The sequence below is a fragment of the Muntiacus reevesi genome, chromosome 1, assembly GCF_963930625.1.
Source record: "Muntiacus reevesi chromosome 1, mMunRee1.1, whole genome shotgun sequence".
NCBI classification, from domain to species: domain Eukaryota; kingdom Metazoa; phylum Chordata; class Mammalia; order Artiodactyla; family Cervidae; genus Muntiacus; species Muntiacus reevesi.
Window position 1 is genome coordinate 107,281,717 of NC_089249.1, and position 14,534 is coordinate 107,296,250.

A 14,534-nucleotide genomic window follows, 5' to 3' on the forward strand; every position below is an offset into this window, starting at 1 on the left:
ATCATTAGAACTCTTATGTCAGGAAAACTGGTGCAAGAAGGACATATGCTAAAATACAAGTTAATTTAAAACATCTGCATTCCTATGCCTAGCTGGAGTAGTGAACACTACCTGTCTTGCTTTATTAACATAGAAGGATAAATATATCACTTCTGCCTGTTATTCTGAACCTACATCTAGTCTTACAGATATAAATGAAGTAGAAGCCTTTTATAGTTCTCGTTTACAATTGATGGCTGCATTTTACATTAGGGGGCAATTTTGCTAAAGAAGATGATGGTTTAGGACATGATAATGGGAAAGAAAATTAAAAAGGTGAAATAGGTACTGAGATTGATCTTCTGGGCCCCAGTTCTCTCTGTCAGAAAAGTGGACATAATAAAAATGCTAGCTACTTCCTGGCATGCCATGTGAATTAAGACTTGGGAGTTCCTTAGTGGAAAACATTTCATAACTGGTAAAATTTTTCAGTGGATTCATTGAAATGCCACCTTCTAAGAAAGCCATTTTGAAAAGAATTGTACAGAGTGAAAATTACCAGGGAAATTGGAGAAAAATGTTTCTTAAAGTCAAAAATTTCACTTGTAATTTAGCTTATCAAGAAATTCTCACAGTCTCATTCTCTAGTGCTTATTCCTTTGTACCAGGGCAAGAAATCAATGAGATTTGATGTCCTAGGTAATTGGTGGAAATACCTGTCCTACAATGGAGAAGTCATCTAAGGGTCCTCAAAAGCAACAGGGTGCATCATTTGTAAAGCCCCCTTGATGTGTAACTAGAGACATACTAGTTACTGGAATTAAAAATTATTATCTTGTGGCCCAGATAGAAAATTAAGCTTTTAAAAGCAGCCAGTTTGGGACAATGGAAATTTCTGCAACAGTATTCTCAGAACTACATTTTTCGCTTTTTGCTGTTATCATTGTTGTTTCATATTTCATAGGAAGCTATTCGAGAGTGTATTAATTGCAGACAGACATAGGACTGCTCCTCATTAAAATTGTCACAGAGGTCACATTTATCTCTAGTTTGCTTTTATCCTCTTCTTAGCATCTCACAAGCTTAATCTGGTGCTTTTATGTCACATAGTACCCTCAAGACCACCAGGTGTTTTCCCGTCTGTCATTCAATCTTTAAGGGTTTCACTGCTTTCCTGCTTGTGATATCACACACCCCCATCACAGGACAACCCATTCTGCTGCCTCACGATTTTCTTTAGTGATCGTATAAATGACAAAGGGGTTAATAAGATATTAAAGTAGCACACACACATATATACAAGTGGTTGCTGTGGGAACAATTACAAACATGATCAGGGATGGGCATTGTGAATATCTGTAGGAAAAGCCAATAAAAACTTGGTGATACAGGTAAACTTTCTGTGGACTTGACACTTTAAAAAATTTGTTCAGTTTAGTTGCTCAGTCGTGTCCGACTCTTTGCGACCCTATAGACTGCAGGTATCAGGCTTCCCTGTCCATCTCCAACTTCAGGAGCTTGCTCAAACTCACGTCCATTGAGTTGGTGATTCCATCCAACCATCTCATCCTCTGTCGTCCCCTTCTCCTCCTGCCTTCAATCTTGCCCAACATCAGGGTCTTTTCCAGTGAGTCACTTATTCACATCAGCTGGCCAAAATATTGGAGTTTCAGCTTCAGCATCAGTTCTTTCAATGAATATTCAGAACTGATTTCATTTAGGATGGACTGCTTGGATCTCCTTGCAGTCCAAGGGACACAAGAGTCTTCTCCAACACCACAGTTCAAAAGCATCAATTCTTCAGTGCTCAGCTTTCTTTATAGTCCAACTCTCATATCTATACATGACCACTGGAAAAACCATAGCTTTGGCTAAACAGACCTTTGCTGGCAAAGTAATGTCTCTGCTTTTTAATATGGTCTCTAGGTTTGTCATAGCTTTTCTTCCAAGGAGCAGGGATCTTTTAATTTCATGGCTGCCATCACCATCTGCAGTGATTTCAGAGCCCAAGAAAATAAAGTTTGCTACTGTTTCCATTGCTTGCCCATCTATTTGCCATGAAGTGATGGGACTGGATGCCATGATCTTCATTTTTTGAATGTTGAAATTTAAGCCAGCTTTTTCATTTGTTAGGCTGTTCTTTTTCCATGATTATCTACCATTTTTTCTTCAGAATCTTTCCTGCTTTGTAAAAAAGTCTTCGTGAATTTCATCTTATTAGACAGTGTCTATCATAAAATGTATTAGTTTTTCTTAAACCCAGACATAATCTATAAATTGATGTTTATATAAAGAAATCAATTGAAAATCTATGAAATTATCATTTATTCTTCTTCCATCAACATAACAGAAATTTTTGAGTGCCTACAGTGTTATATGCTTAGAATTGAAAAAGCAGTGCAAAACTGTCTTCTTTTATTGACTTTTTGTTGGTGTAGATAATGTTAAAGTCTTGATTTGTCAAAGAGACTGTAGTACCTTTGTATATTTCTTATCCTGAAGACTTCTCATAGGGGAGAATTAGAAATTGTCTAAAGTTTATTCATCTTAATAAGATTCTGAAAATTGGCCTGTGAGGAAGGGAATCACCACCTGATGCGATCTCTAGCAAATGAGAAGATGCAGAAGTACTATTCATTGCTTTTAGATCTTGATCATTCATAGCAAAAGTGTGAGAATTTTAGGAGTATGTGAATAGTTTCCCCAAAGTTTACAGATTCATTATTTTGTATTTATTAGCCTCACGACATTTCTAGTAGTATTAGAATATTCCCCATTATGCCTGTCAAACAAAACCTTGCAATTTACAGAGCAGTCATTAAGTTTTACAATAATGTTGGCTAGAAGTTGTTTTTAAAATTCTGACAAGCAAATTATGTTTCAGCTGGGTATGAGGATTAGTAAGCAGCTAGTTCAACTGTGTATGGAGACAGGTAACATATATCTTACTCACCATAAACCTTAACTTAAGGTTAACAGCATAAACCTTACCAATAGAAATATGGTGGTTTACTTGCCAAGTCATGTCCAACCCTTGCTGCCCCATGGACTGTAGCCTGCCAAGGCTTCTCTGTCCATGGAGTTCTCCAGGCAAGAGTACTGGAGTGGGATGCAATTTCCTTCTCCAGGGGATCTTCCCAACCCAGGAATTTTTTCCAGGATTCTTCCAGATCCAGGATTCAGGATTCTTCCAGACCCAGGAGTTGAACCTGGGTCTCCTTCACTGAAGGCAAATTCTTTACCAACTGATCTATGAGAGAAGCCCTATTAGAAGTATCAGTTCAGTTCAGTTTAGTTCAGTTGCTCAGTCATGTCTGACTCTTTGCGACCCCATGAATCACAGCACGCCGGGCCTCCCTGTCCATCACCAACTCCCAGAGTCTACTCAAACTCATGTCCATTGAGTTGGTGATGCCATCCAACCATCTCATCCTCTGTCATTCCCTTCTCCTCCTGCCCCCAACCCCTCCCAGCATCAGGGTCTTTTCCAATGAGTCAACTCTTCGCATCAGGTGGCCGAAGTATTGGAGTTTCAGCTTCAGCATCAGTCCTTCCAATGAACATCCAGGACTGATCTCCTTTAGGATGGACTGGTTGGATCTCCTTGCAGTCCAAGGGACTCTCAAGAGTCTTCTCCAACACCACAGTTCAAAAGCATCACTTCTTTGACACTCAGCTCTCTTCACAGTCCAATTCTCACATCCATACATGACCACTGGAAAAAAAAATAGACTTGACTAGACGGACCTTTTTTGACAAAGTAATGTATCTGCTTTTTAATATGCTATCTAGGTTGGTCATATCTTTCCTTCCAAGGAGTAAGCATTTTTTAATTTCATGGCTGCAGTCACCATTTGCAGTGATTTTGGAGCCCCCCAAAAATAAAGTCTGAAACTGTTTCCACTATTTCCCATGAAGTGATGGGACCAGATGCCATGATCATAGCTTCCTGAATGTTGAGCTTTAAGCCAACTTTTTCACTCTCCTCTTTCACTTTCATCAAGAGGCTTTTAGTTCCTCTTTGCTTTCTGCCATAAGGGTGGTGTCATCTGCATCTCTGAGGTTATTGATATTTCTCCCGGCAATCTTGATTCCAGCTTGTGCTTCTTCTAGTTCAGCATTTCTCATGATATACTCTGCATATAAGTTAAATAAGTAGGGTGACAATATACAGCCTCGACGTACTCCTTTTCCTGTTTGGAATCAGTCTGTTGTTCCATGTCCAGTTCTAACTGTTGCTTCCTGACCTCCATATAGATTTCTCAAGAGGCAGGTCAGGTGATCTGGTATTCCCATCTCTTGAAGAATTTTCCACAGTTTATCGTGATCCACACAGTCAAAGGCTTTGGCATAGTCAATAAAGCAGAAATAGATGTTTTTCTGGAACTCTCTTGATTTTTCTATGATCCAGGGGATGTTGGCAATTTGATCTCTGGTTCCTCTGACTTTTCTAAAACCAGCTTGAACATCTGGAAGTTCATGGTTCAAGTATTGCTGAAACCTGGCTTGGAGAATTTTGAGCATTCCTTTACTAGCGTGTGGGATGAGTGCAATTGTGCAGTAGTTTGAGCATTCTTTGGGGTTGGAATGAAAATTGACCTTCTCCAGTCCTGTGGCCACTGCTGAGTTTTCCAAATTTGCTGGCATATTGAGTGCAGCACTTTCATAGCATCATCTTAGGAGGATTAAATTATGCTATCTCAAAATAGTGGCAGATAATTCAAGTAAACAAAGGTAGCCAATGAACCATAGTTTAAAAAGAATAAGTTGAAAATTTTTGAGCAAATTTCAAATTGAAATGAATAAAAGGCACTCATTCAAAGTATTCAACTAGTGAGAATTAACAACGAGGAAAGTGTGACAAATGTTCAAAGTAAACTATACAGGCATGGTGGTCAATAGTATTGAAAGCTACTTAGAAACATATATCAGATTATTAGTGTCTACTGTATTTGAACCAGATAATATTTTAAATTTGTTTCACTAATTCTTGTCAGGCTACCTGCCATGTATTATGCAAATTAAAGATTCAGTGATCTTTAAATTATTGGTAAATTCTGCCTTAAAGAGAGCTTTTATGAAGGACATGTAATTCGTATCATCTAGAGTTACTGTCATTTCTAGGCTAAGTCCCATGGAAATTCATAACTTAAAAATGAAAGTCACAAAGATGCAACTGCCTTCATAATGCCAATGCAGTGGTTATAAATATTTCATGAACGTTGCATGGGCAGGGGCAGATCTCCATTTTCATGAGTTAGAATTTGTGTGGTTAAGTCTCTAGATTTTACTATTCATAATGCACAGTATGCCCTGTAGAGCATTCTATATAGTGCTTTTTTAATATTTATGTTTAATGAAGAAATTACTGTTCTGAAAAGAGAACAAGCCAATTCAAAGATTTCTTGTTAAAATTATTAGTTTGCTGAATAGAGACAGTAACAATCAACAGAAATTACCTCATTGCAGTGTCTTAGCACATACATAACTTTCAGAGTAATACAAGATGACTGATCAAGATACATTAAACCTAAGTGAAAAGGTTCTTTCTAAAGGTTAAAACATTAGAAATCTCATCTTAAAAGAATTTGAAAGGTTAAAATGCAAAGAGCAACTTTCTTACATATAAAAATATTAATTACAAATGAAATACTAGCCTCGTGTTCCATGGTTTAAATATATGTCTGTATTTTTCTGGGTGGATCTTTAATTTAAAAAAAAATAAAGCATTTTAACTTCCTAGGATAATATTACCAAGTTCAATAATGAATTGCTGTTGCATATTTTAATGTAATTTATCAAAGCACATTATCATTACCTGTCAGAATAAATTTTGCACTAAAAGTAATGAAAAGAAGGACTATTGTATGTGTTGAAATCAAGGAACATTACTACTGCTAAGTTATTTTCAATGGAAAAGAAGGTGATTGCCCTCTAAATGATACTTGTCCCATGAGAAACTAGAAGCCTGAAAAATCACAAGAAAAAGGCTCAGGAAAACGTCTATGCCTTGCTTTTAAAAATGAGTGTTTGATATTTTGTTTCATTTTTGTCATTTTGATCAATTCTTTCAAGTAGATGAATGTTGAAAAGTACTTCACAGATCTTAGTGACATCTACAAAAGTAAGCTAAAGTTACTGATCAGCTCGTGTATAACCTAAGGCTGAATTATCCCATATTAGCATATACTATATATCATAATTAGATTGACTAGGAAGTCACATATTTTCTTTTGAATATACTTCAACAAGACTAAGTCTTTTAATAATGAAAACAATAAGCTTTAGATTTCATATCATTCACCTGGGAATCAGCTATTCAAATATTTTTATAGGCTTAAACCAATGAGGTCGTTAGAAATTCTGTGATGTTTCTCAAACTTCCTCCCCAGAAGTCTCTGCTTTATTTCTGATATTATTTAACTGCAAGTGGGAAACACTTTCCATTTGGTTCTTTGTAATTTTATTTTCCGAAGGCTCCCTTGAGGAATTTAACCTTTATGTGATGAATTTGCAGTTCACTGGAAGTGTGTTAACCTTAGTTCCCTAATGAGCCTAGGTGTAATACTGGGGAAGAATTTGAGAAATTTATCATGTAGCTCATTGTCAGGTTGGATTTGTCTCGCACGTCTCCGGCTTTGCTGTTGTTGCAGTACACATTTTGATCACAATTCTTTAATTATTTTCTATATTTAACTGACCTATTTGAACAGGATCCAGAGCTGGTGCGGAACATCTGTCGCTGGGTTAGGCAAGCTGTTCGGATTCCATTTTTTGCCAAGTTGACCCCAAATGTCACTGATATTGTAAGCATAGCTAGAGCTGCAAAGGAAGGTAAGACTCCAACTCACGTCAGTTGCCTCGTTATGTATTCTGAGCCTAAATTTCGTAGCCGTGATAAAATGTATCTCATCTACCACTTTATGTGTACATCTCTGTTTAAACTTTAAGAAAGTTGTTAAATTGAGCACTTGATCTCACAAATGTAGTAGATCCATACCTATACTCAACCTAGTGGATGGACTTCAAACTTTGGCCCAGGAAAACAAGTATATCTATCAGTTTTCCTAATAAGCACCTGCTTTACACACAAAGAGTTAGGAGACAAAGCCACAGTCACAGCAGACCACTGCAAAATAAATGACCTCATAATGTACCAGTCCAGCAACAGCACTTGAACTTTTAATGAAATTTTTTAAAAAGATAGCTGCTTCCACAGGTGAAATTTCTTACAAGTTCCCTTTGTATTTGATGGAAGCTAGAACACTGCCTTAAACATATGCTCAATAAATATCTTGAATACATCAATCGTACAATCGGTGCATGGTTTCACAAATCGTATATGCTTGCATGCTATCCAATGGAAATTGCATCCTGATTTGTAAAGATATTGTAAATTACCTGGAAAATAACACTGAGTACAAAACACAAGTCTGTATAATAATTGGAAAAATAAAGTGGTGATAATTAAAAATTCTTATGTCTAGGATTTTAAGCATAATTATGGGCATGGGATTAGTGAATACATTTGAGGAGAGGAAATGCTATCAGGAGAAAGTAGTGTGTGCATTTTCCTGGATTGTGTGGGTTTGAATGGGTTTTAACCATTGTCCCTCTAAGAGCTGCGGATGAATGCTCTGTTTTTCATAGGTGGGGCAGATGGTGTCACGGCCACCAACACCGTCTCAGGTCTCATGGGATTAAAAGCTGATGGCACACCCTGGCCAGCAGTGGGGACCGGGAGGCGGACTACCTACGGAGGAGTGTCTGGTAGGTGTTACCCTCTCCCCCATTTCTGCTTCCATGAGGACTGGTGAAAGCTCAAGAGACCGTATTACCAGCAAGAATACGGTGTCTTTTTTGATCCCCAATTTTTATAACTCACTGCTTGTCAAAGTTCCTAATAGTTATGACAAATGGAACAGATCCATCAAGTGACTAGTGGCACAAGAAGAGAGAATACCAAGATGGGGCTTCACACACATTCTATTCTCTTGTGGTCCGTGCATTACTCAGGATTTCTCATTGTCACAACTGTCTCATTACTAATTAGTAAAAAGCTAATACCAAGGCCTTATGAGAAGAATATAAGCACAGTGATTTTAATACCTTTTTCCATAGTCTGGGTTAGTTTCCACTCTTCCTAGAAGTTTGAAATCTTCATTCTTCAGAAATCTTACTTTCACAACTGTGAGATAAATCATTAAAACATTCCATTTAGAGCTTCAGCTGACAAGATATTTGCAGGCCTTATACCTTCACGCACATTTTCTCATCATAAAACACTTGCATTTGAAACAGAAAGAGAAGTTTTAATCCCAAAGTCCCGTTCAGTGTCTTTGCTCTGTGCAGTCCGTTGCTGTGACAACATGAACTTGGTCCTGCAAAGATGAAGCTGGGAGGTTCTTGACTGTACTAGAATGGGGATTAGTCTCCTTGGTGATAGAGACAGTGGTAAATATACATAACATAGCAGTGTCCCACTGTTCAAGAAAAGCGTTGCTGAATCAGACCAAAATGTGCTTTTGGAAGAGGCTGCATAGACACAAATAAAGCTCTCTGCATGCTGAGGTATTATGTTTTGAGAGCGTGAAGTGTGGCTATAAGCCATGATTTTTTTTTTTTAAGAGTATATTCTGCTTTTAATTGAATGCCATTCCCACAATGTCAGAAAGCGGAAGGCTGACGAGGAGCACCTGTTCAGGGTCCAGATAGAACTCCCTTTTATCAGGAGCTATCAAACAGGGCCTTAAATATTATTGTAATGCAGAATAACGGGGAGCGAGTGAGCCAGTGTCTCAGAGAGAGAGTTGCGAGATCCCAGAGTTGGGCTGTGACTGGCACTGTTTTCTGTCAGCCCATTTCAATTTTTCCAGCCTGCCATGTTGACGGCGAGAGAATAAAGGAGGTCACAGAGGGTAGTGAACATTAAAAATTAATAAAAGAACTATTGCAGTAGTATTTTATATAACTAACACCATTCACGTTTTCTCATTTGAGGTGCAGTTTCTGAATATTCTCCCATAGTATAACTCAGTCTAATAAAATGATGGAATTACAGCACTAGAAAAAGTCTTTTGTGTTGCAGTCTTTTAAGCATACATACACTAGGAGTTATAGTGGTACCTGCAAACATTTTCAGCTATACCTCAGGGCCTGTTAGCATTTCCATAAAACTCTCTTTCTGAGATTTATAAATTCATGTATAAATATTCACTTGGGCTATAAACTCAGCCAAGCCTGTGTGGAACTTTAATTTTAAACAACAAAATGTCTCTAACATTTTTAAGGTTTTGTACCTCATTTCTAATAGGGTCTATATTCAGTCCTTTCACATTAAACAATTTGTTTTGAAAATAGACTCTCTCCATATTGACAGAGTTAATAGTTTTTTCTCCTTTAAGGCAATGTTTGCTTTAATCTAAAGGTAATATAATCTGAAAAACAGTTTAAACCGGCAATGATAATATATTTTAGGATAGAAGTCAGTTCTATAACAAAGTACCTTCAGAATGAGTTATAGTGAAACCTAGCCGAGCAAAATGTGGTAAATAATAATGGCTTCAAAGTTTAGGAATGATGAAAGTAACAAAATGGCTAAATACCATTCCTAGTTTTATCAATTACTCTGTTTCAGTATAGAAAACCATGTAAAATATGCCAGGTATTTTTACAAAATTAAAAAAAAAATTTCCCACAGCTCATTTCCAGTGTTAATACTTACTCAAGTTGTGTCTCAGAACATTGGGATATCTACTTTTAGAAAAACTGCTGGAATCGTAGGGTTTTTTGTTTGTTTGTTTGTTTTTGTTTTTTAATTTTTTTTAAGTGAAAGCTGAAAAGAGCTGTTTTGGAAAGCCACCTACAATACAAAACATACTTTTTATTGCCGGAAAAGGGTATTTTTCTCTTTCAATGCTTTCTAGCTTTTTATTGGTTTTTGGTTTTGGTTTTTGTTTTTCCTGGAAATAAGATTCCTGTTATTTGAAATGGAGGTTTTGGTTTTGTTTCCACAGGGAAATGCTGAGGAACTGGGAGTAGTGCACGTGCTCTAGAACAATTTCACATTTCAGTAATGTCCTTCGTTTAAAACGTGTTAGTTAAAAAGGGGCTAGCTTCAGAAATAGAACCTCAGCTAAGGAATGTCAGTTTCATTATTTTAAATATGACTAGTCTGGATTCTAGAGTATTCTAAAGCAATGTTTCTCAAACTTTGGTTCCCAACTTATGAGTGTATTGTGGAATCAAGCTTAATGAACTGTAATCATTTTTTTTTTAATGAAATTAGATAGGGAAAATGTCCGAATGCTTTGCTCATGGGTGAGATAAGCAGTGGTTAAACATCTTTTTTTAGTTATCCATGTAACACACACATAGGTATATTTCAGTACCAGGTCATGATGTAAACTGAATTTTTTTACTGTGGTTAATTCAAAAATTTTGGAAAGCTGCTGTTTTAGAGGGAGGTTTCTTTGTTAAATAGAAATGTCATTTTGCCTATAGAAGTCATTAAGTGAGGTAACTTCTACCTGTTGAAGTTTAAAATTTATATCAAGAGGGAGAGTAAGGACTTCATCCCAAGCTGTCGTCCTCAGCTTTGTTATTTTAGAACTGCATTTACCAAGTCATCTGTAGGTAATTGGAGTAGGGAAGATGGTCAAACATATGAACCAATTCAGAGTAAAAATATTTATAAACCTAAATTTTACTTGTAAGAGAAATACCTGGCAAGATTAATGATAACAGTATGAGTCTCTTAATGGTGATTTCATAATGAGAACAGTATCAAAAGAAATCTTGTTCAGTATTCATAAGGAATATTTTCATGAGAATAGGATGACTAATTTAACTTTCTGCCGTATAAGTACTTCTGTCCAAATCATTGCCTCTAAAGGATCAATATTCTCTACCTTTCTTTGAACAGTAGAGACCTTATACTATAAGCTGTTACCACACAATTTTCTCTATTGTAGAATCCATGTGAAACACTTTAAAAAATCAAACAGCAATTACTTTATGTATCACTTCAGAGTTGAGTAAATTACTGGATTTTCCTTTTTTCAAAGGGAGGGGAGAAAAATCTTTGCTTCTATTGGTCAGAAGAAACACTAATCTCTTCAGGATTATTATTTATTAGCTCTGTCCTCAAGTGAATTATTCATTATTTTTCCTAGTTTTAGTTTGGTTATTTTTTTTTTCTTGATTTAGTTTCAAACTTTGATCTTTTTCTTGATCTTGTCCCCAAATAATGATACCTTAAGCCCATTCCTAACTCAGTGATTACTATCACCTAAGTTAATAGTGTTACACATCTGTAGTATGACGTTTTCACATGAAATCATCTCTGTGGATAAGCTTCTTTTAGAGATAGTTAAAAATAAGTCCTATATGGCATAACTAAAGTTATGTCTTTCTTGCAACTGACTTCATGAGGATAATGTTTATCCATTTATAACTGCATCAGGAGAAATAGTAATCAAGGAATGGGGTAAACTCATTTGAAGGAGTTTTATTATTGTTCCTCATTGTGTTTCAAAAGATTCTTGTTATCAGTGGGGAATGGGCGTATTCCTTAGGTTTATTGTTATTCCATTGCCCAATTACATGTTTCCTTTCTTTCACATGTAAACACGTACACATACATACCCACAGATAGGGGAAGTTCTGAAAGTCATCTGCAGAAGGCTCAATATAATTTACTTTCAACAGGCTGAAAAATTGACCTGTACTTTTATTTGTTTGCTAACTTTGTTTTATTTGTCAAAAAAGGGAAATTCTTGTTCTCAATTTCAAATTTTAGATGTTCGAAATTATTGAATCTGTATCAAGTTACTCAGTTAAAACAGCACTTATTATTCACTACTAATACTTGTAATCTTTATACTGATTTCTGAATAGTTCATCAAAGGTAGCTTTCAAGATTTAATTTCTTTCCAGGAACCTAGATTTTACTAGTCACATGAAGGATTATTATAGAAGTTAAATAATTTTGTATTGCTTAGCAAATGATAATGGTGTACTCCATGAATACTCTCCCATTCTACAAATAAATGATGTGTGATTTGAAATCTTGCAGTGTGGGCTATTGGACACTGAACTCTTATATTTACAAGCCTAAAAGTGTGTGTGTGTGTGTGTGTGTGTGTGTGTGTGTGTAAAATCAACATGGCATGGGAATTGCCAATAAAAGAAGGTGCAAGTTAGAAATATGGCATCAGCTTACACAGTGCCAATGTAGTGCTAGAAATGAGTACACAGTGTATAGTTCAGAAAACTTGCCGGGATCAATGTAGTAGCTGAAAAAAGAATCTTAGGCATTGGCTCCACACTGCATATTTTATGTTTGTCTTTAAAATAGTTACTGAAAAAATGTTGGGACTGTGCAATGACCTAGAAGTATGCACTGCTACTGGGAATTACATGAATACAGTCCAGTGTAACCTGCTCTGATCATGCACTTATTTTTTTGCATTTATTAGTGACTATTATGTAAAATGGGAAAGACAACAAAACTTACACTAGATTGGAAACTCCAAAGTTTCAGTTTCATTTTCCTTTGAAAAACTATTTTTATATGTGCAAGCAACTGAAAATTTTGGTAAGATTGCTTGAAGTTCTTATACTATACATTACAATTATATCATAAAATACAGTACTGGTATTTTTTTATAAGTAGTTTTTAATGGGCTGGATTTTTTTGTGTCAATCGCATGATTACTGATGCATAAAATCCTTTCAGAAAAACACGCCTACTATGTCATAAAATCTCAGCTCTTTATTGTAACCATCTTTATCAATAAGAACTTAGCTTTTAATACTGAAATGTCTAAAATAGCCTGATAAAAATAATATTTAAATGAATAAAAAAGTAGTGATAAATCATGCCAAAAAGAATAATTAAAGAAGAACCTTTCACTTTATACTTATTTATTTCTTTTCTTTTTTTAGTATGTACCAACATAATGCAAAATAGTCTAGTCTGTTATTCACATAGTTAAAAACATTCTTAGACTATCACAAGTTTGATCAAATTCTTAAAGCATTTGTTATAAAAATATATGTACTATATTTGCAGGATAGTCAAAAGTAGGCATATCAAATAAAGATGCTGAATTATAATTTTCGTTATAAATTATCAGTTTAGCCAAGAGAAGCTCACCATTAGAACTCTTCTCATTTAAATCATACTTATTTGAATATATTCATGTACAGGTTGACAAAGAATCCCCTTTTGCATTATATTGCTTTTTCTGAAGCCAGAGTTTCTCACTGTTTGGCCGTCATTGGTCTATGCAGGAGATCAGAGCCCTAATAATAGATTTTTGACAGTGAGCTCGCCTGCTACCTGCCCTACACAAATCCTCACTGTTCATGTTTGCTTCATGGCAACAAAGCAGACAGAAGGAAAATGCCAAGTGCTGAGTTTGAGGTACAGCCTTGCCTTGGCTTGACATTTCAGCAGAATAGCAGTTTATGAGATGCATAATTTTTCATCTGGGACTCAGCTGCCATATTCATAGATGCTTACAGCTCATGGACGGACTGGAGCGAGGGCAGAGGTTTAAAGCATAGATCAAGGTCTACGTTATTTCCTTAGGTATTTTAAAATAACTGCAGAGAAATGATAAAAATGAATACTGATTAAGAGCCAACAAATTCTTGGGTATCTGGATATTTATATGTGTTTTCTTTGTTCAAAATTGGGAAAATAATGTCTGTTACCAGCTCCTAAGAAAATATTTGATAGACTTTGTAAACTAAAGGACCCTGACAAGCATATTAAGAAAACTTACCTTTGCAGTGGTGGTAATGAATTATTAAATTTCTTTCCTCTGTGTGTGTTTTCATAATGATTTCAAGCTTGAAATTAATCAAAAATGTTTTATTATGAAAGTAAAACTAGAGAGTATTGTGTCACTGTTTGAGCTTGAATTTAAATATTCACAGATTCATGCATATCTACTGTACTAAAAAATCGGTGTAGGTACACGTCAGTGACTATTTAATTTAGAGCTACACATCTCTGTAAGCTTCAGAAACAGTTCACCATGTCACAGTCTCATACAGAACAATGGTACAGTACATTGGATTAATTAAAGAAGCCTTGCAGAGAACTGAGTTCTCAGTATGTCAAGATTTCAGTTTTATGTTAAATATTTTCTAAAGGCCAGACCCTTAAATCTCAGGGGCTGTACCAAGCAGTGAGCTGTGAATTTAACCATAGGCTAACTGCTAATGATAAGGAAAAGAGTCCTAGTTGAGGCAGCTGTAATACAGTCATTGGATTAGGCTATCAATCACCCAGCTCCCTAAGGAAAAGTGGAAGACCAAACAGTGAAAAGGGAAATTAGGAAAGGAGGGCATGACTGGAATGAGATTCTTCGCCATCTTTATCCATGCGTTGGCTGAAATCCGTAAGCACTGGTCCGAACCCTCCAGTAAACTCTGACTATACAGCTAATGCATTTATTCCTTTCATCTAGAGAACTATCAGCATGGTTCTCAGTAAAAGATCTTGAAAGCCTCTAGAAACAAATACCTGATCACAGAATAAA

The 14,534-nt window shown here is 35.9% G+C and overlaps 1 protein-coding gene across 1 annotated transcript in view; it reads left to right on the plus strand.

Moving 5' to 3' along the window:
• The window catches only part of DPYD (dihydropyrimidine dehydrogenase), an 892,784-nt gene that overhangs the window by 659,487 nt on the left and 218,763 nt on the right, over window positions 1-14,534 (plus strand). The window contains exons 17-18 of the mRNA XM_065908208.1: window positions 6,693-6,813; window positions 7,630-7,749. Coding sequence (XP_065764280.1) covers window positions 6,693-6,813; window positions 7,630-7,749 — 241 coding nt within the window. The remainder of the gene's footprint in view (window positions 1-6,692; window positions 6,814-7,629; window positions 7,750-14,534) is intronic.